The following is a 24055-nucleotide window of genomic DNA, read 5'->3' on the forward strand; positions in this document are numbered from 1 at the left end:
AAAAGATTAATCGCGATTAATCACATCCAAAATAAAAGTTTGTGTTTACATAATATATGTGTGTGTACTCTGTTAATTATTATTTATATATAAATACACACACAAGCATGTATATATTTAAGAAAAAAATATGATTTTATATATAAAACATTTATATTTATATATATTATAGATTATATAAATGTATATACAGTATATACATGCAAATATTTCTTAAATATATACATGAATGTGTGTGTATTTATATATAAATAATAATTAACAGAGTACACACACATATATTATGTAAACACAAACTTTTATTTTGGATGCGATTAATCGTGATTAATCTTTTGACAGGCCTAATATATATATATATATATATGTATTATAATATGTACTACTTTTTTGTAATTTATTAAACAATTTTTAATATACACATACTATGTATGTAATAGCAACAGTAATCGCAATACTGTGTTTACCTGTGAGTGTGTGTTTGTGTGTGTGTTTAGCTGGTGGTGGCCGGCTGCTCCTGGCGAATGAGCTCGTCTGATTGGTCAGCAGGGACGGATGTAGAGTGACCACTGAGACACACACTAGAAACATCATCAGAGCTTCACACACAGCAGAGGAAGGTTTTATACAGTCACACACCGTCAGGACGCTTACCTGTTATCATTCATATCTCTGGCATTTCCTGTTAAAATAATAATCATGAATATGCATTAAAATACTGATGCACGCAGGGTAGAGTTTATCTACATTTACAGCATTCAATTTAAAATGCTTCTTTTATTTATAGAAAACAATGACGATGATTATTACTGTATGGATGATTCCTCTGAGCAATAACTTTTAGTTCAGCTGATAAAAGTAAAGAGAATCGGTGTTGATGGTCTTTACCGTTGGTGATGTTCAGTGTGTGTGTGGAGTCCGCTGACTGTGTCCTGTTCACATGAGGAACAAACACACCTCAGCTGTAGTAAACACACACCGTTCAATCAAACACAAGCCACACACACCGTTACTCACTTGTGGGTCAGACTGGACTCTGTCTTCGCTGGGGTTGATTTGGGTTTTTCACCGGCGCTGTTGAACATCACATTGCTGAATGTGATTGGCTGATCTCGGCTGCGCATGAACATGTGATTGACAGATAAGGAGGCGGGGTAATGTCCTGGGCGGATCGGTTTGGCTGAGAAAATACAATTACAAATATAAATATAATATTAATACACATTTTGAAATACATTTAATGGGCCTCATTCATGCAACTTTCGTAAATATATGAGCAAATTCTGAGTAAAATGGACATTTACGAAAACTCTCCTCCAGATTCACAAACGCTCCGTATACCACGGATTCGGTAGTTAAACGTGTGTGTATATTAATGAAGTCCAAACATTTGTAAATAGGACGCGCGTGCACGCTCATTCATAATTAGCATAATCCCGCCCATGAGTTACAACTGCCAATGACGTGTCCAGGAACGCTGTGGAAACTCGTGGACTTCTTTCTCAGGTTTGGCTCCAGTATTTTGCATAAATGCTAATTGGCTATATGCCTAGCATTAAATATTAAATGATCATGTGTCCATCAAAGTATTTTAGCCAGCTAAAAAACGCCTGGTGCTCTTCTGAAAACGGCCAGCTGGTGGCGCTTGAGTGCTTTGCAAGGGCAGCGTTTTTCCATCTGAGATACTTCGATTGCAATGAATATGACACACAATATCCATAGCAGTAATGAACTACTAGTATCTCATTTTGAAGAATATTGCCGAATATAAAAAATGCTGTAAAAAGCAGTATTAAAGGGTTAGTTCACCCAAAAATGAAAATTCTGTCAGTAATTACTCACCCTCATGTTGTTCCAACCATGTAAGACCTTCGTTCATCTTCGGAACATAATTTAGTATATTTTTGATGAAATCTGAGAGCTGTCTCACTCCTCCATAGGCTTTCAGAGGGACTGAAACTTGATGGCCCAGAATAGTAAGTAAAAACGTCATTTAACTACAGTGACTCTTTATTAAGTCTATCATGCGACGAAAATACTTTTTGAGCGGAAAAACAACAAAAATAACGACTTTATCCCACTATTATTGTTGTTCAATTTGAGCCTCTGACGAGAGTTCGCGGGAGTGCCACGACGCATGCGCGAGAACTGAGATTAAGGCGTTCTTCTTCTACTACTACTTGACTGGCTGCTCACTCTTTCGGAGTAGGGTTAATCTCAGTTCTCGCGCATGCGTCGTGACACTCCCGCGAACTCTCGTCAGAGGCTCAAATTGAACAACAATAATAGTGTGATAAAGTCGTTATTTTTGTTGTTTTTCCGCTCAAAAAGTATTTTCGTCGCATGATAGACTTAATACAGAGCCACTGTAGTCATTTGGACTCCTTAAATGACGTTTTTACTTACTATTCTGGGCCATCAAGTTTCAGTCCCTCTGAAAGCCTATGGAGGAGTGAGACAGCTCTCAGATTTCATCAAAAATATACTAAATTATGTTCCGAAGATGAACGAAGGTCTTACATGGTTGGAACAACATGAGGGTGAGTAATTACTGACAGAATTTTCATTTTTGGGTGAACTAACCCTTTAACTTCATTATTGTTGTTCAGTCGGTGTACAAGTGGGATGATTGGTCGGTGTAGTTTTTGTCCCGCCCCTCCTCCACTGTGATTGGACGGCCGGGTAAAAAGCGACAGTGACGAGCGCTGCCTATTACCCAACGTTAAACAGTAAAAAGAAAAAAAAAAGACAAGGCAAATCAACTCTTGAAATATTATTATGGTACATAGTGCTTCAAAATGCATAGTCGTCAGTTTGCCTAAATTAGATCACAGAACGTTCAAATGTTTTACACACCATTTACTCGTGGTGGGGAGCAGGTGTAAATTTCTTTCGTACCAACTAACATTTTGAAAATACGAACATTTTCATGAATCCGAAAATTTACGTCAGAGCGGCTTTACAAACGATTTACACCAAGCCTGTAGTGCTCCTCTCAGAAACTGAAGCTTCCGCGCCTCGATCGCCCCCCGGTGGCTGGTCCCAGTATAGCTCCTAAACCCCACCCCTCCATGTATTTGAATGGACGCGAGACACACTAAACAATTCAATTACACTTCAAATAGTTGTTATCAAAAGATGGTTTCTGTCATTTTAGGCAGTTTTTATCACGATGATTTCATTTTAAGTGTTCGTTTTTTAAATAAGTTTAGTTTTAGTGAGTTTTTTGATGCTATAAAAACGGGGGGTGTGACGTCATGATTGACAGCTGAGATTGACGGCTTCTCTGAGTGAAGTTGTCACTGAGGCACTAACGGACTTTTTTCGGGATTTTGGGGAGGAGATTGGAGCTTTAGCTTTCATTTCTACATTTCCATAACTGTTTATTTCACACCAACATTATTAATTGTTCTGAATCTGTGTGAGTGTGGGCGGGATTTTGATAATCGCGCCTCTACTTCCTGCTCTCTACTGCGCAACTCCGGTCCCGAGATGTCAGCGCCGTGTGCGGGCCTATGAAAGCTTCAACTATGGTAAGCGGAAGTCAATGAAGTCGCGTCGTCCATATTTTTTTACGGTCTATGATTTACACACACATTCGTTCTGCTCGTGTTTCATGATAGAGGCCCTATGTATGTGAGGGACCATAAGGAGCCGGTGCATCGAGGATTGGGTGGCAGTCGAAGGCGAGGGCCCTGCGACCCGATCTCTGGACACGGAAACTGGCTCTAGGGATGTCGAACGTCACCTCGCTGGCGGGGAAGGAGCCTGAGCTTGTGCGGGAGGTTGAGAGGTACCAACTAGAGATAGTCACGCACAGCTTGGGCTCTGGAACCACACTTCTTGAGAGAGGCTGGACTTTCTACCACTCTGGAGTTGCCCATGATGAGAGGCGGAGGGCTGGTGTGGGTTTGCTTATAGCCCCCCAGCTCAGCCGCCATGTGTTGGAGTTCACCCCGATGAACGAGAGGATCCCTGCGCCTTCGGGTCGGGGACAGGTCTCTCACTGTCGTATGTGCCTACGGGCGAGAGTAGAGCCTGACCGATATATCGGCGGGCCGATATTATCGGTATCGGCATTTATGATGGCCGATAAAAAAATAAAAACGACGGACAAAACACCGCTCAACCACACTGAGTGTTGGCGTTTCATACTTTGTCCACCAGAGGGCGCTCTACAACAACAGCCAGAGTCATGCTGCGCGCCGCGAACATTCACAACACAACGGAGATCATCCGTGAAGTGCATGGTAAGTTGAGAACTGTCACGAGACATACATTGCTTGAATAGCAATTAAAAGAACATCCCCATCAGTTCTCTTGACTCAAATAAGCATGACTAAATTCGTGACTGCCAAGTCCAGTTTTGCTGTTACATGTAAGCCAAGAGTGAAACAGAATTAGCTAGTAATTACATTAGGTTGTTACAGTATAGTTGACTGACTGTCTGTTTAACTCGGACAATGTGACTGAATAAGATTCTATAATAGCATGACAGTTTGACAGCATGAGACGTATTATCTCTCCCCTGCCCGTTATTTTGAAAAAATATGTTTTACAATATTTTGCAGTATGAAGCGGTCCATTTCTATATTATAGCTTAACTTTGGCTAACCACAAAGCTAGCTAAAGCCATGGCTATCAGTTGAAGACCGCCTAGCATTAATGAGCTTGAAAATCACAACAAACTTATTCTGCTTAAATAAAGTAATGATTACTGTATTTATAACTAGTCTATTTGTAGTTCCAGTCCCTGCATTGTAAATCATAAGTTAGACACGTGAGTAAATATACATCCGGTCCGATCATACTTCAGCTAAACTGCCGAAGCAAGGGATCACAGGGATGCAGGGAGTATGGCAAGGGGACGCAGTGTTTCATTCCCTTCTCAGGGAACTATGGTTATAGTCATAACCTGAGACGTTCCCTTTCGAGGGAACTTCACACTGCGTCCACTAGGGACAGCTCTGGGAACGAAATACCAAAACGCCATAATACCAAATGCCTGTCGTGTGAAACTGTGGCACATTCAAGACAGGAGCACTGAAGAACCTGGAGCACATTCCAGGTCAAGATCATAGTATCTCACAAACGTAAGAGGCGAGGACCAACCGGCTGCATCGCAGACTTCTTTGAGGGAAACCCCCGATACCAAGGCCTTAGAGGCCGCCATACTCCTAGTAGAGTGGGCTCGGACAGCTAAGGGACACTGCTGACCAGAAGACCCATAAGCCAGTGAGAGAGCCTCGACTATCCACTTGCTCATTGTATGTTTGGACGCAGGGAGACCTCTGTTCTGAGGTCCAAAACAAACAAACAATTGATCTACTTTCCTCCACAGGGCAGCTCTGTGGACATAAGCATCCAGTGCTCGCACTGGACATACAAGGTTCAATCTTTCCTGGTCTGGATTAACAAAAGGAGGAGGACAGAGAGCTTGCAGCACTATAGGCCGTGGAACATTGGTTAACACCTTCGGAACATACCCTAATCTAGGGTAAAGGAAAGCTTTAACCATCCCTGGTGCAAACTCCAAGCACGAAGGGGACATTGATAAGGCCTGAAGGTCTCCTACTCTCTTAATAGAAGAGATGGCAAGAAGGAAGATGGTTTTCAGAGTCAGAAACTTTTCTGAGATGATGTCAAGTGGCTTGAACGGAGCCGCAGATACACCTTCCAACACTATAGCCAAATCCCAAGTAGGAACTCCGCAGGCCTCAGCCTCCTAGTGCCACGAAGGAAACGAGTTACCAACGGGTTCCTCCCCACAGTAATACCATCCACATGGGCATGGTAAGCTGAAATAGATGAAACATACACCTTTAGTGTAGCAGGGGACAACCCAGAAGAGAAACGCTCTTGTAGAAAATCTAGCACTGAACCAACAGGGCAGTTGACTGGATCTAATTGTCGAGCTTGACACCAAGAAGTGAACAACCTCCACTTCAGGGCATATAGTCTCTTCGTGGACGAAGCTCTGGAGCTGAGAATGGTCTCCATTACCTCGGTAGAGAGACCAGACTCTATGAGCTCGGCCCCCTCAGCGGCCAAACCCACAGGTTCCACATTTCTGGGCGGGGGTGAAATATTGAGCCCTCCGCCTGAGATAGAAGATCCCTCCTGATCGGAATCTTCCAGGGTGAGCCATCGAGCAGTGCTACGAGGTTCGAGAACCAAATCCGGCTCGGCCAGTAAGGAGCTACTAGCAGTAGACTTATCCCCTCCCGGCGAACTTTCTGGGGGAAAAGCATCTGTACCATGGCATCCAGTCCGAGAGGAGCTGGATGTGTCAACGAGAACCAGAGTGGACAGTGCGTCGTATTCTGAGGCGCAAACAGATCCACTTCCGCCTGGCCATAAATCTCCCAAATGATCTTCACCACCTCGGGGTTAAGTCTCCATTCCCCTGGCCTCAACCCCTGTCTTGACAGGATGTCCGCTCCTATATTCTGGGCCCCCGGAATAAAGATTGCTCTCAAGGAGAGTAACTTCCCCAGAGACCACAGGAGGATCTGGTGCGCTAGCTTGCACAGTGGGCGCGAACGCAGACCCCCCTGGCGATTTACATAGGAGACCACGTACGGTACGGACCAACACATGATGGCCCCTCAGGTCCGGGAGGAAAAATTTAAATGCATTGAAAACTGCCATCATCTCCAGGCAGTTGATGTGCCACGAAAGATGATGGTCCCCCCAAAGACCCTGAGCTGAGCGGCCTTCCATTACCGCTCCCCAGCCCGTGAGAGAGGTATCTGTCGTCAGGGTGACTCGACGACATTGTGCCCCCAACACAGGACCTTGGGACAGGAACCAGGCTTTCTTCCATATGACCAAGGCGCGGAGACACCGCCGCGTGATCTTGATCATACGAAAAGGGTTCCCCCTCGGGGAAAACCCTCTGGTCCTGAGCCACCACTGTAAGGGTCTCATGTACAGCAGGCCAAAAGGAATCACGTTGGACGCCGCTGCCATTAACCCCAGCAAATTTTGAAACTGCTTCACAGTGAATGACTGGCCTATTTTTACTCTCTTTACAGCTGACAGAATCGCAGCAATGCACGTGGGTGAAAGCACTGCCCGCATTGCTATGGAATCCCAAACTACGCCTAGAAAAGTGGTCCTCTGTACTGGAGAAAGCATACTCTTCTTTGCGTTCAGCCTCAACCCCAACTTTTGAATATGAGCGAGGATGACATCTCGATGCCGAACCGCCATCAATGTGCGGGGTGAAAGAGCTAGACCAAATGGAAGAACCCGATACTGGTACGCTTTGCCCCCCGAAAGCGAACCTCAGGAACTTCCTGTGTTGTGGAAGGATGGAGACATGGAAGTATGCCTCCTTCAGATCTCGTCACAAACCAATCCTCGGATCTGATGTGGGTCACAATCTGACTTAGCGTCAGCATCTTGAATTTTAGTTTCCTGACTGTACAATTCAGACGACGAAGATCTAATATAGGGCGCCACCCTCCATCCTTTTTTGGAACTAAGTACCGGCTGTAAAAACCCAACTCTCTGTTCTGTACAGGGACCTGTTCTATAGCCTCCTTTTTTAACAAGGTTTCCACTTCCTGTTCCATTATCAGAGCGTGCTCGGGACATACTGATGTTACCAGCACTCCGTTGGATCGAGGTGGGTGGAACCCAAACTGAGTTCTGTACCCATTTTCTACCGTCTGCAGGACCCATAGCGATATATTTGGTAGACGTTTCCATTCTGCCAGAAAATCCGCTAAGGGAACCAGCCTCTCGAATGCCCAGCAGCCCCAGAGGGTTGGTGGCGGCGCGGAAGATATTTTTTAAATGCCTCCGCTTGTTTCTTATTCTCCTGAAATCTGTCGACGACTATATTTACAGCGTCGCCGAACAGACCAGCAGGTTCAACTGGCGCATCAAGGAGAAAAGCCCTGTCTTTGTCTTTAATGTCAGACAAATTGAGCCACAGATGTCTCTCTGTCGCCACCATGGCCGCCCAATAGCTCTAGCGGTCTCCTTGGTGGCTCTCAGAGATAAATCTGTGGCCCGACGCAGTTCGCGAACTGCCTCAGGGCTCACCGTTTCACTGCCATCCAAATCCCCCAGCAGTTCAGCCTAGTACGCTTGCAAAATACTCATTGTATGCAAACACGCACCAGCCTGCCCTGCTGCTGTGTACGCTTTCTCCACCAGCCCTGATGTTGTTTTTAATGGTTTAGTGGGGAGCATGGGGGCCTTCAGGGACGATGCCGAAGCAGGGGAAGGATAACTCGCAAGCGTCTGATCCACTTTAGGCATTGCCCCATAACCATATTCTTTCAGCCCCCTTATATCACTATATGTTTTAACTTGAGGGCTGAAAAGGAGTCATATGCTCTCGCTGGACTCGTTATCATACGGCGATCGGTCTGCACAGCACCGCTGCGAACAAGCCTTCCATCAACAAAGCAAACGTTGCGTTACTATTGATTCACATGGCTTTACGATCCTACATCGGCAGCAAAACACAACGAAAACACAGCGAATCCAATGCATTCATGCAGTTTGCCGTAATTTGTATAGACGGAGATTACAAACGAGCAGCAGCTGTTAGCTCCATTAGCTGCTATTTCAACAATGGCGGATCTCCAGTTTGTGTTGGTCTTGTTGACTCCGCCCCCAGCGCCTGACGGAATCGGTTCTTACTTCTAGCCCTGTTCTAGCCCAGCAATGTTTTGGTGCTACTTAAGAACCACTTTTCCTGGGTCGGAGCTGGGGCTTTGGGTGTGGAAACACAAAGAACCGATTTGAGACTAGGCTCTGGCTCCGATCTAGTTCTAGCACTGCCTTGGTGGAAAAGGGGTATGTTTGAACACAGATGTGTTCGCTATTTTTAAACTGAGACTTATTGTGCTTTTGACGGACAACAATAAATAGACAGAGACAGTTTTCACACATATCGCTTAGCTGAAGTGCGATCGGACCGGATGTATATTTATCCTTTCCTGGACGTGACGCTCACTCTCGCCATTGGCTGAGTTGACATACGTGCATCAGATGCTGTGGGCTTTCCCAGAGCTGTCCCTAGTGGACGCCGTGTGAAGTTCCCTCGAAAGGGAACAGAGATGATGCTTGAGTTTCATCTGGTTTGACCAGCCCAGAAATAGCGGAGCAGTGCATGTTGGGAGTTACTGACCGATAAGAGCAGCATGAGGCCGTCTGAACGGGTTTCTGGCCCTCATGACGTCTTTGATGCGCTCCACTTCCTGCTGGTAGCGGTGCCGGTCCTTCATGGCTCCTTCTTTAGCATCGGTCAGCGCGTCCTCCAGCGCCCGAACCCGCTCGGCCGTCGAGCGTAGACGCTTCTCCAGCTTCGGCAGCTCACAGCGCAGATCAGCGTTATCACGAACCAGCTGAACGAGAGAGAGACAGAGAGAACGACAATCAAACTAAACTAAACCACTCAATCCAGAGAGAGAGAGAGAGAGAGAGAGAGAGAGAGAGAGAGAGAGAGAGAGAGAGAGAGAGAGAGAACGAGAGAGAGAGAGAGAGAGAGAGGGAGGGAGAGAGAGAGAGAGAGAGAGAGAGAGAGAGAGAGAGAGAGAGAGAGAGGCTTAACACGACTTTATTACATTAACTTTTTTCACAATCCAGATTTCCTATCTAATCATATAATACAAAATATCACCTATAATAAATATACAATAAAAATACACACATATAACATTTATACTTCAAACAACTTTAAAATTTGAAATACAACATGTCATCCAAAACCTCACACAAAACTCCTTCCACGGACCATATTTCGGCGAACCTTTGAATATCATTAATCAATTTAAAATATGTATATTCAATTTTAATTCTAGCAGACACCATGCCTTTAAAAGCATTTTCTGCGTCTACTGTACCTATACCCAATAACTTATTCTTTCGAGTCTTCCAAATTGCCATTTTGGCCATACCCAACAAAAAATTAAATAAGCATATTCTTCTTCTCTCATGAGATGTATATTTAGGACCACTTATAAAAAACTGATTAGAAAAATCTTTACCAAACCTTTCAAACAAACCTTTTAAAATAATAAAAAGACTGCTTAACCTCACACAATTAATAAATAAGTGTTCAACTGTCTCTTCAATTCCACAAAAAGGACATTCCCTCCCCACTGCTGGATTCAGGTGCGCCACGTGTCTGTTTGTAGCTATAGCACCATGAATAAGTCTCCACTGTAGGTCTGCTGTACGCTTCTCAATGGGAGGTTTGTACAGAGACCTCCAGGATCCTTTAAAGTCTGGTCCAAACACTTCTGTCCACCTCCCTGCTCGTACTCTTTTTAAAACAGTCTGATGGGCAACTTTAACGCAAGTAAAGTAAATTGCTTTTTTAGTTGTTTCACGAAACGGTCCCATCTCCGGGGTCTTAAAAGTTAATATTGTGTCAGCATCTTCATAATTTTCTTTTGCAGCAGCAGAAACACTGATAGATGGAAACTGATAGTTTCTCCTCCACTCTTGAGCTGGTTGAGTTTCCAGTGCCTCCCTGCAGGTTCCAGGCAATGCTCTCTGCACCCCCTCCAACACCTGCTGCAGAAGACGGAGAGATCGAATACCCGTCTCACGCTGTAGTGCTGCAGCCGTCTTCCATCCGTTGAGGTCTCTCAGGTCTCCTATCCTCTTCAGTCCAGCTCCCGCCAGGCAGTTCATCAAACTTCCCGATGACAGAGTTCTCGTTTGTATCATTGGGTTGTAAAACAATGGCTCTCCCATTATCCACTCCTTTGGTTCAGAAAGATCTCTGTTGATATTGAAGTTATCAAGCCAGGCTCTCAGCATTGACTGATAAAACAGGGTTAAGTTACTCATGTCCAGCTCTTTAAGGCTCAGTAAAAACAATTGTTTCTCGTAACCGAGACCAGATGCTTTCCTTAAAATAGCACAAGCAACACGAATCCATCCCAGATCTTCTCCATATAATAATCTTTGAGCTGTTTGCAGTCTAAAAGTCATAATCCTGCTTCTGATATCTATCAGAGCTTGTCCTCCTTCTTGTAAAGGCAGATATAATGCGGATCCAGGAATCCAGTGTTGCCCCGACCAAAAAAACCCCACAAATTTCTTCTGTATAACTTTTATCAGTTCATCTGGAGGATTCAGCACATTGAGTCTATGCCATAGCATGGAGGCGGCCAGGTTATTTGTAACCAAGACTCTACCCCTGTAGGATAGTTCAGGTAATAGCCAATTCCATTTAGACAACTTGGCAGACACCTTCTCCAGCATACCCTCCCAGTTTTTTTTCCTATAATTTTCTTTACCCAGAAATACTCCAAGAATTTTAATTCCCTCTGTATTCCACTGTAACCCTCCTGGAAGCTTAGGTGGCCCACCATTTTTCCATGGACCCACAACAAAACCCTCACTCTTTGCCCAATTTACTCTTGATGAGGAGGCTCTCTCGTATAAAGCTAAACTTTTAGACAATATCTCAATGTCCCCTTGTCCAGTAATAAAAACAGTGACATCATCAGCGTAAGCTGAAACAGAAACACTTGAACCATTAAAATCCCCTGGTATGTGAAAGCCTTTCAAATTATTTCTCAGTTTAATAAGCAAGGGCTCAATAACTAAACTGTAGAGTTGTCCAGAAATTGGGCACCCCTGCCTAATTCCCCTCTTCACAGGTATTGGACAACTCAGTCCCCCTCCAACCTTAAGCATCACTGAAGCCTCTCTATACAGTAATTTGATCCAAGAAATGAAAGTCTCCCCAAACCCAAATGCTTTCAAAACACTTAAAAGATATTCATGACCCACACGATCAAACGCTTTTTCTTGGTCAATCGATAAGAAACCAATATTAAAATCATCATTCATAGAAAGGTCCATAACATCTCTTATTAGAAATAAATTATCCATTATTGTACGTCCTGGAATACAGTATGTTTGCTCATTCCTCACAATAGTGCTCAAAAACTTCTTTAATCTATTTGCTAAACATTTAGACAATATTTTGTAGTCTTGGCACATTAAAGAAACAGGACGCCAGTTTTTCAACACCCCTAAATCACCAGTCTTAGGTAGAAGTGATAGTACTGCTCTTTTGCAACTGCTGGGTAAAGTACCTTTTTGAAAACATTCACAGATTACATTATAAAAGTCCTCTCCTAAAATGTCCCAAAATGATTTGTAAAATTCAGCAGGCAGGCCATCTACTCCCGGAGAACGCCCTATGGACAGTTGCTTTACGGCCTCTGAAAGTTCTTCATATGAAATTAATTTGTCCAGGGTTTTTCTGTCCTCAGATTTTAAAGTAGGCAGTCCTTTTAATAACTGATCCGTACTCTCAGGATCACAATCTTTTGACCCAAAAAGTTCAGCATAAAAGTCCATTGCAATTTTCCTCATTTCGATAGGATTTGAAGTTAATGTGCCATTGTCCTTCCGAAGATAAAGCATATTCTTTTGCTTTACTACTTTACGTTCCAAGTTAAAAAAGAACTTTGTTGGAGCGTCCATTTCCTTGATGGAAGATATCCTTGCTCTGATTAAGGCACCTTTTGCTCTTTCCTCTAACAGTGTTTTCAACTCCAATCTCTTTTTCTTTAAATCCCCGAAACCCGAAACATTCAAATCAATTACATTTTCCATTTCATTAATATCTTTCTCCAAACTTTCAATATTTCTTTTTACAATCACAGTATTATTATAAGAAAACTGCTGACAAAAAATCTTGATTTGGACTTTTCCTACCTCCCACCATTGAATTACATTTTCGAAATTGTCTTTTTCTACTTTCCAACTCTCCCAGAAACATTTAAATTTTTCACAAAATAACGTATCCTGCACCAGTTTGACATTAAAATGCCAATAAGATTTTGAATGTGACATGCTTTTAGTATTAAAATCAACAGTCACTATATGATGATCAGAAAACCCACAAGGAGATATACCAACATTCATGACTCTATTATTGTCTGATTTATTTACATATATTCTATCCAGACGTGCTCCCTTTACAATAGAATCCAAAATTTTAATCCATGTGTATTGTTTTGTTAACTGATTCTTATTTCTCCACACATCATCCAGTTCTAGTTCTTGAGTTATCCTAAGGAGCATATTACTAGACTGTAAATGAGGTTCTTGCCCATTCCTATCCAATACAAAATCAGTAGTACAATTCCAATCTCCTCCCATTATTACACACATTTTTCCATCATCATATTTTCTTATTGCAATGCTTAATTTTTCAAATAGTTCTAATCTTTGTGGACCTAAATTTGGAGCATAAACATTAATAAAAAGAAACTTTAACTCTTTAATTTCAACTATTGCTATTAAAACTCTACCCTTTTCTAATTCAATAGTGGATAGAATCTTTAGATCCAAATTTTTGGAAAAGATAATCGCTACTCCTGCGCTTACATTGGTTCCATGACTCAGAATACATTCACCTTCCCACCATCTATACAATTCAATTTCGTTTTGACTATCTGAATGTGTTTCCTGTAAAAACATAACATTGATGTCTTTCAGATGAACATATTCTGATATCACTGCTCTCTTATTCCTATCTCTCCCTCCATTAATGTTTAAAGATCCTATTCTCAAAATATCCATAAAGAGATATAAAGAGAGGAAAAAAAGAGACAGGAAAAACAGATAGCACTGCAAAGTCACCCTTGATGTGGATCTCATTTCGCAAAATCAATTTGATTTACCTTTAACTGGGTTTTTCCCTTTTCTAATTTTAGTGAGAAACTTTTTCAAGCGAAACCTCTTTCGCGAGTTCAGTTTTTCTTCTCCTACCCTCTTCTGCCAATATAAAACTGAAAATTCTAATTTCTTTACATCTGGAAAGAAATCCTTCACATCAGCAACCCTTCCAAAAGTCTCATCCAAAAACGCATTTATCTCATCCAGCGAGTAAATCTGATCACAACCTATCTGAGAAATATCTGACAGATCCGAAGTATCAGATAGGACACCATCCTCCTCATCATCAGCCTCATTTATTTCTTCTTCACCTAACTTTTTTATTTTTTCTTTTGGCTCACATGAATTTACCTCTCTGACACTTTTTTGATCCTCATTTCTTCCTGACCTGGTCCTCACACAATCTCTGCTCATCCGACCCTCAATCCTCGAATCAACATTTGTTTCAGACATCTGTCCTTCAACATCACCGTCATCCATTTGTTCATTCTCAACAGACGACTCTTCGTTCTTCCTCACACTCTCAGTAGAGACCTCCTCGTCATTTATTACTCTCTCAGTAGGAACTTCCTCATTATTCCTCACATTCTCAGCATTCACCTCAACAACCTGATCTTCATGTGGATCTATTTGCACGGCAGTTTTATTAGGACATGATAACCTTACGTGCCCGAAACCACCGCACTCAAAACATCGCATCTCACCTGCGCTCGCATATAACATGTACGACTTGCCTTCATACATGCACCGAAACGACACATTAAGATTCTGCGAGTTCAAAAACATGAATACGTGCCGCCTAAACGACATCACATGTTTCAAAGCTGCATTTTTGCAGCCAAGTGGAACCATTTTAATTCCACTAGCAAGTTTACCAAAACGCGAAAGCTCGCGCTCAATATCAGCATTAGGAATGAACGGCGGAACATTAGAAATGGTTACTTTACTCGTTGGTGTTGCTAAAGGTTGAACAGGAATAAAAGCACCACTTACCGAAATCCCGCTTTCGATCAAAACAGTCACTAGTCGTTCATCCTTGAGAAACACCACCACCGCTTTGTTCATCCGAGACGCAGAAACAATGTTGTCGTGCCCGACGCGTTCAGCTACATCCAACAACACGTCCTCCACAGACTCGCCGGCGTTCGTGACACACCTGATACCGTGCCGGAGTGACAGAGACGACGCCTGCACACTCCCGTGCGACGCCATCCCCGTCCCCGACACGATCAATACTCGACTATTACACGTAGAAAAATCCGAGAAGGTTACAGACTAAAACCAAACCAATTCTGCGAAATTACACACATAGAAATCCTCCCAATAGTCTCCCAAAACCAATAGTTAAGAAACCGTGTTCAAATTTCCCTCTCACCGTGTTCACCCTCCCACACACTTCCACTTCCCAGCATGCACTGAGAGAGAGAGAGAGAGAGAGAGAACGACAATCAAACTAAACTAAACCACTCAATCCAGAGAGAGAGAGAGAGAGAGAGAGAGAGAACGACAATCAAACTAAACTAAACCACTCAATCCAGAGAGAGAGAGAGAGAGAGAGAGAGAGAACGACAATCAAACTAAACTAAACCATGATTATGAATTAATGTCTACACATCCTTTAGATGTGTAAATGAGGCTATAATAATACAATTAATAACGAGAGAAGGAGATTGTTGTGTGCATTCTCTAATATTACTCAAGTCAGGATCTTAGGATTTCTGCAGAATTTTATCATATTAAAATTTTTTGTAATTTAATAAGTTATTTATTAAAATATAAATGTTATTAAGTATATTTTATACATTAATTATTATATTTAATATCATATTTAATACAATTTTTAGTAAAAAAATAAATTTTAAATGTAGTAATATTTTATTTATAATATAATATTTATAATATTATACAACCCCAAATCAGAAAAAGTTGGTATGTCAGTATGGAAAACGCAAAAAAAAAAGAAAAAAGAAGTGATTTCTAAATTTACTTTGACTTGTATTTCATTGCAGACAATATGAACACAAAATATTTCATGTTTTGTCTGGTCAACTTCATGTCATTTGTAAATATGCATCCTTTCCTGTCATTCAGACCTGCAACACATTTCAAAAAGCAAGCATTTACCACTTTGTAATGTTGCCATTCCTTTTCACAACACTTAAAAGACGTTTAGGGACTGAAGACACCAAGTGATGAAGTGTTTCAGGTGTAATTTTGTCCCATTCTTCCTGCAAACAAGTCTTAAGGTGGGCAACAGTTCGGGCTCTTCCACACATTCTCTATTGGAGACAGGTCGGGACTGAGGCAGGCCAGTCAAGAACCCGAACCCTCTTCCTCCGCAGCCAGGACTGCAGAATGAGTGCAGAATGTGGTTTTGCATTGTCTTGTTGAAATATGCATGGACGTCCCTGGAAAAGATGTCTTCTTGAAGGCAGCATATTATGCTCCAAAATCTCTATGTACTTTTCAGCATTAATGGTGCCTTCACAGAAGTGCAAGTTACCTTTGCCAAGGGCACTGACACAACCCCATCCCATGACAGACCCTGGCTTTTGGACTTGTTGCTGGTAACAGTCTGGATGATCCTTTTCTTCTTTGGTCCGGAGCACACGGCGTCCATTCCTCCCAAAAAATACCTGAAATACTGCTTCATCTGACCACAGTACACGTTTCCACTGTGTGATGGTCCATCCCAGATGCCTCGAGCCCAGAGAAGTCGACGGCGCTTCTGGACACTGTTAACATAGGGCTTCCTTTTGGCACAGGACAGTTTTAACTGGCATTTGTGGATGTAACTACGTATTGTGGTACTTGACAAAGGTTTGCCAAAGTAGTCCTGAGCCCATGTGGGGATATCGCTTCTAGATGATGACGATTCTTGATGCAGTGCCGCCTGAGGGATCCGAGATCACGGTTGTTCAGCTTAGGCTTGCGCCCTTGTCCTTTACGCACTGAAATTCCTCCAGATTCCTTGAATCTTTTAATTATGTTATGCACTGTTGAATGTGAAATATCCAAATCTCTTCCTATCTTTCTTTGAGGAACATTGTTGTTAAACATTTCAATCATTTTCTCACGTATTTGTTGGCAAACTGGCGATCCTCGGCCCATCTTTGCTCCTAAAGGATTAGACCTTTCTTGGATGCTGCTTTTGTACCAAATCATAATTACAATCACCTGTTGACATCACCTGTTTCAAATCACATCATTATTTAACCATTTTACCTCATTACTAGCCCTAAATTGCTCCTGCCCCAACTTTTTTTGAAATGTGTTGCAGGTCTGAATGACAGGAAAGGATGCATATTTACAAATGACATGTTGACCAGACAAAACATGAAATATTTTGTGTTCATATTGTCTGCAATGAAATACAAGTCAAAGTAAATTTAGAAATCACTTCTTTTTTTTTCTTTTTTTTTTGCGTTTTCCATTCTGTCCCAACTTTTTCTGATTTGGGGTTGTAAATATATTTTATGCATTATGCATCATTGTTTAAAAATATTGTTAGTAATTTAATAAATTATTTATAAAATTATAAAAATGTTATATTTATATTATAATATATTAATCATTTAATAAATGTTATTAAATTATATTTCTTATCATATTTAATAATATTGTAGTAATGTAAACGCTTTATAACATTTTAAAATGGTATAACATAATATTTATAATATTATTCATTTATAATATAAGGTTATTAAATATATTTAATGTATGATCATATTTAATCATATTTTTAGTAATTTAATAAATTATTTTTTATAATATTTATATTTATTTGATATATTTTATAATCATTAGTTAATAATCATTTTTTAAATATATTTAATGCATTATGCATCATATAAAAATATTGTTTTTAAAATATATTGTAAAAAAATTATAAAAATGTTATATTATATTATAATATATTAATATTTTTATAAATGCTATAAATCCATTTAATTTATTACTTATCATATTTAACGATATTTTAGTAATTTAAATGCTTTATAATTTTTTTTAATTGTGTAATATTTATAATATTATATATAATATAAATGTTACTAAATATATTTAATGTATTATCATATTTAATAATATTTGAGTAATTTAAAAATATATTTTTTTTAATAATATTTATATTAATTAGATATATTTCATGCATTACTTACCATAGTTAATTATATTTTTAGTCATTTAATAAATAATGTATTCAATCATAACATTTAATACTATTATATGTAGAATATTATATATACAATAGAATGAATACCGAGAGAACAGAGTTTTGATGTTGGTTCTCTGAGATGTGTGTAGCGTGTGTTTCCTGACCTGTTTGTGCACTTTGGTCAGCTGGTCCAGGTTGTTCTCCAGGAAGGAGATCTTCTGTTTCTGTGTGGAACATCCACCGCTCTCATCCGGATCCAGCTCCGCGCTCTGAAACATACACAGATCATATAAACCATCATATAAACCATCATTCATAAGCGCCGTCTGAACCCAAACACGGTTTGTGTCATCTGATGTTTACAGGTAAATCAAATCAAATGCACCTTTCATTATTAAATATTATATTCAAGTTTTTTTAAGAGCTTATTGAGTTTTTCAAGCCATTTATGTTGAGAGTAAGCAACACATTCTGTGGGAAAAGAAATCATAAAAGTAGTTTCATTTAAAAATCATATAAATACTGTATATGAGGCGACATTCAAATGTAAAAGATGCACATGAAAAAGTTCATTTTAAAAATACAGAATTGAATTACTAATATAAAGAAATACATGTGTGTGTGTGTATATATATATATATATTATAAATATTATATTATACTATTTTAAAAGTGTATAAATAATTTATTAAACTACTAAAATATGATTAAATATGATAATACATTAAATATATTTAATAACATTTATAATATTATAAAATCAACATAATATTATTCTAAATATAAGTATGATATATTTTTAAGTACAATATTTTTTAAAGAGTAGTGCATTTAATTATTTAATAAGGTAATAATGTCCTTTAAATAATAACAGATGATATTAATGAAATATCAGTAAATGCTGAAATGCCATTAACGAATATTAATAAATATATATTTCATTATTAGTTCAACTAATGAAACTTTATTGTAAAATGTGACCTAAAACAACCATTAAACTATATATATATATATATACAGGTGCTGGTCATATAATTAGAATATCATCAAAAAGTTGATTTATTTCACGAATTCCATTCAAAAAGTGAAACTTGTATATTATATTCATTCATTACACACAGACTGATATATTTCAAATGTTGATTTCTTTTAATTTTGATGATTATAACTGACAACTAAGGAAAATCACAAATTCAGTATCTCAGAAAGTTAGAATATTGTGGAAAGGTTGAATATTGAAGACGCCTGGTGCCTCACTCTAATCAGCTGATGAACTCAAAACACCTGCAAAGGCCTTTAAATGGTCTCTCAGTCTAGTTCTGTAGGTGACACAATCATGGGGAAGACTGATGACCGGACAGCTGTCCAAAAGACGACCTTTGACACAAAAAGGTCATTGCAAAAGAGGCTGGCTGTTCACAGAGCTCTGTGTCCAAGCACATTAATAGAGAGGCGAAGGAAAATATGTGGTAGAAAAAAGTGTACAAGCAATAGGGATAACCGCACCCTGGAGAGGATTGTGAAACAAAACACATTCAAAATGTGGGGGAGATTCACAAAGAGTGGACTGGAGCTGGAGTCAGTGCTTCAAGAACCACTACACACAGACGTATGCAAGACATGGGTTTCAGCTGTCGCACTCTTGAACAACAGACAGCGTCGGAAGACAAAAAGGACTGGACTGCTGCTGAGTGGTCCAAAGTTATGTTCTCTGATGAAAGTAAATTTTGCATTTCCTTTGGAAATCAGGGTCCCAGAGTCTGGAGGAAGAGAGGAGAGGCACACAATCCACGCTGCTTCAGGTCCAGTGTAAAGTTTCCACAGTCAGTGATGGTTTGGGGTGCCATGTCATCCGCTGGTGTTGGTCCACTGTGTTTTCTGAGGTCCAAGGTCAACGTATACCAGGACGTTTTAGAGCATTTCATGCTTCCTACTGCTGACCAACTTTATGGAGATTCAGATTTCATTTTCCAACAGGACTGGGACCAGCACACAGTGCCAAAGCAACCAGAGCCTGGTTTAAGGACCATGGTATCCCTGTTCTTAATTGGCCAGCAAACTCGCCTGATCTTAACCCCATAGAAAATCTCTGGAGTATTGTGAAGAGGAAGATGCGATATGCAGAAGAGCTGAAGGCCACTATCAGAGCATTGCTGCAGTAATTCAGGCAAAAGGAGCCCAGACTAAGTATTGAGTGCTGGACATGCTCATACTTTTCATGTTCATACTTTTCAGTTGGCCAAGATTTATAAAAATCCTTTCTTTGTATTGGTCTTAAGTAATATTCTAACTTTCTGAGATACTGAATTTGGGATTTTCCTTAGTTGTCAGTTATAATCATCAAAATTAAAAGAAATAAACTTTTGAAATATATCAGTCTGTGTGTAATGAATGAATATAATATACAAGTTTCACTTTTTGAATGGAATTAGTGAAATAAATCAACTTTTTGATGATATTCTAATTATATGACCAGCACCTGTGTATATATGTATATATATAGTTTAATGATTGTTTTAGGTCACATTTTACAATAAAGTTTCATTAGTTGAACTAATAATGAAATATATATTTATTAATATTCTTTAATGGCATTTCAGCATTTACTGATACTTCATTAATATCATCTGTTAATATTATTTAAAGGACATTATTACCTTATTAAATAATTAAATGCACTACTCTTTAAAATATATTGTACTTAAAAATATATCATACTTATATTTAGAATAATATTATGTTGATTTTATAATATTATAAATGTTATTAAATATATTTAATGTATTCTCATATTTAATCATATTTTAGTAGTTTAATAAATTATTTATACACTTTTAAAATAGTATAATATAATATTTAGAATATAAATGTTATTCAATCCATTTAATGTATTACTTATGTTAATAATATTACATGTTTAGTAATTTATATTAGTATTATATTTATCATATCATATATACTGATTTATAATATTACTATAACTATATTACTATATAATATTACTTATCATATTTATTAATTTGTTTAGTAATTTCATAATTTATACATCATAACATGAAATAATATTATGTTTAGAATATTTCATATTTATATATATATATATATATATATATATATATATATATATATATATATATATATATATATATATATATATATATATATATATATATATATATATATATATATATATATATATATATATATTAAGTAATTTAATAATTTATTTAATTTGTATGTTATTAAATATATTTAATGTATTATAAATATAATAGTTTATAATAGTAATTTAATCATTTATTTTCATTTTTATTTTACGTTTGTGGAATCATCCATAAATCACACTAACATAAATCATGATATAATTAATTACGCTGACATATTTTATAAAAAATTGTTTATATATTTTCATGTGATAATCCCTATTTTTTAAATACAGTGAATAAAATGTAAATGTCAGACAGTCTAACATTATTAACAGATTAATACTGTAACAAATGTGATGCTTTTGTGTTTGCGTGATTCTCGGGAAAGCATTGATAGATAATGTTGTCCCTTTAGGGGCTCCGTAGGAACACGTTGTAAAGGTTTTGCGGTGTGTGTGTTGATGTTCCTCCGTCACACACACCCGTTTAACTCGAGCCGTCAGGTCCTGGACGAACAGCTTCCTCAGATTGTGCAGCGTCTGGAGCTCACGAGCCTTTCAAAGACAAACATCTCATCAATCATAATCATCCACTTCAAAGCATAAAACTATACGTTTCTTTAAAAAAACTGTACTTGATATAATATCAATACAAAAGTCAATTAAAAAGAAAAGGCCATTTAAGTGCTATGTAATAATGTCACATTAAAGTTTGACTTTAAAGTGTGTTTCACAGTGTTTTAATAAACGTTTGTCATGATTTAAAGAAGTGTTGACTAACATATTAAAGCGCATGATATTACATTTAAAGTGACTGTATTTTAAATATGCTACATTGCAAAAGGCACAAAATTATTATGAAATTACATACAGTAGCATATACTGAAGCATTTATTAATCTTTGTTCAGCTTTTACTGACCTCATTGATATTTAAAGTTGTATCTGTAAATATTATTTAAAGGACATTATTAATATATTTAATGCATTACTTCATAATTTAATAAATAATGTATGAAATTATAAATATGTAATAATATCATACTTATATTTATAATGGAATGTGTTGATTTATAATATTATAAAATTGCATATATAATATTTATAATATGTTATTAAATCTATTTAATGTACTTATTATATTTAATAATATTTTTATAATTTAACAAATTATCTATAAATTACAAAATTGTATAATATATTTATAATATAATATACTAATTTATAATATTATACAAATGTTATTAAATATATTTTATGCATTACCTATCATATTTAATAATATTTTTAGTAATTTAATAAATTTATACAATTATAAATATGTAATAATATTATACTTATATTTATAATGGAATGTGTTGATTTATAATATTATAAATGTTGTAAAATCTATTTAATGTATTACTTATTATATTTAATAATATTTTTAGTAATGTAATAAATTATCTATAAATTACAAAATTGTATAATATTTTATTTATAATATAATATATTCATTTATAATATTATACAAATGTTATTAAATACAATTTATGCATTACTTATCATATTTAATAATATTTGTAGTAATTTATACTATATTTAATATTACTTTTAGAATAGTAAATATTTATTTATAATAAAATGTGAATAAATTATTTTAAATATTTAATTGATATATTATTAAATATATTTAAGTATTATAAATGTAATAGTAATTTAATAAATTATTTTTATATACATTTTTATTTTTAAATATTATAATTATTATCAATTAGAGTTGACTATATTACATTTCAAGTCAATTCATTTTAAATATGATACATTTTATGTGCTAAATATTATTACATAAACTCCCATTCAAAAGTTTGGGGTCAGTAAATGTTTTTCTTTTATTCAGCTAAATTTAAATCATAATAATTTTACTGTATTTTTGATCAGATAAATGAGCAGAAGAGACTCTTTCACAAACCTTGCTGACCCCAAACCAGTGCTCAAACCCAAATGAGTTGCATTTAGTATTTAAACTAAACTTAACTCTAAACATGCAATGAAGTGTCACATCAGCTCACACACACTCACACACTCACACACACACTCACACACTCACCACGGTCTCCTCCAAACCCTTCATGTCCTGCTTGGTTTGTTCCTGCCGCTCATGAAGATATCTGCAGATATAGGGCTGTTTATGACACAGGTCTTCCCTCAGTGTGTGTGTGTGTGTGTGTGTGTGTGTGTGTGTGTGTGTGGACTGGTAATCCCTACGTCATGGGGAAAAAATGTCCCCACAAAGATGGCAATATCCGAAATCCTCGTCCTTGTGGGACATTTTTTGGTCCCCATGAGGAAAACATCTTATAAATCAGACTAAGTGATGTTTTTTGAAAATGTAAAAATGCAGAATGTCTCCTGTGATGGCTAGGTTTAGGGGCAGTGTGTGTGTGTGTGTGTGTGTGTGTGTGTGTGTGTGTGTGTGTGTGTGTGTGTGTGTGTGTGTGTGTGTGTGATGGGTAGGTTTAGGGGCTGTGTGTGTGTGTGTGTGTGTGTGTGATGGGTAGGTTTAGGGGCAGTGTGTGTGTGTGTGTGTGTGTGTGATGGGTAGGTTTAGGGGCAGCGTGTGTGTGTGTGTGTGTGTGTGTGATGGGTAGGTTTAGGGGCAGTGCGTGTGTGTGTGTGTGATGGGTAGGTTTAGGGGCAGGGGCAGTGTGTGTGTGTGTGTGTGTGTGTGTGTGTGTGTGTGTGTGTGTGTGTGTGTGTGTGTGATGGGTAGGTTTAGGGGCAGGGGCAGGGGCAGTGTGTGTGTGTGTGTGTGTGTGTGTGTGTGTGTGATGGGTAGGTTTAGGGGCAGGGGCAGTGTGTGTGTGTGTGTGTGTGTGTGTGTGATGGGTAGGTTTAGGGGCAGGGGCAGTGTGTGTGTGTGTGTGTGTGTGTGTGATGGGTAGGTTTAGGGGCAGTGTGTGTGTGTGTGTGTGTGTGTGTGTGTGCGTGTGTGTGTGTGTGTGTGTGTGTGTGTGTGTGTGTGTGTGATGGGTAGGTTTAGGGGCAGTGTAGGGGGATAGAATATACAGTATGTACGGTATAAAAACCATTACGCCTATGGAAA

General features: G+C 38.2%; 1 protein-coding gene across 1 annotated transcript in view; it reads right to left on the reverse strand.

Annotated features, from left to right (window-relative positions):
- Positions 1-490: 490 nt before the first annotated feature.
- kif5ab (kinesin family member 5A, b) overlaps positions 491-24055 on the reverse strand; it is a gene marked incomplete at its 3' end in the record, with an annotated part of 66940 nt that continues 43375 nt past the window's right edge. Inside the window, exons 21-26 of the mRNA XM_079840054.1 lie at positions 23060-23120; positions 21456-21527; positions 17992-18096; positions 9149-9365; positions 1015-1177; positions 491-596 (exon numbers count right to left, since the gene is read on the reverse strand). Of these exons, the coding sequence (XP_079696180.1) occupies positions 491-596; positions 1015-1177; positions 9149-9365; positions 17992-18096; positions 21456-21527; positions 23060-23120 (724 nt within the window). The remainder of the gene's footprint in view (positions 597-1014; positions 1178-9148; positions 9366-17991; positions 18097-21455; positions 21528-23059; positions 23121-24055) is intronic.

This window comes from Gobio gobio (genome assembly GCF_949357685.1).
Source record: "Gobio gobio genome assembly, chromosome: 17".
Classification (NCBI taxonomy): Eukaryota; Metazoa; Chordata; class Actinopteri; order Cypriniformes; family Gobionidae; genus Gobio; species Gobio gobio.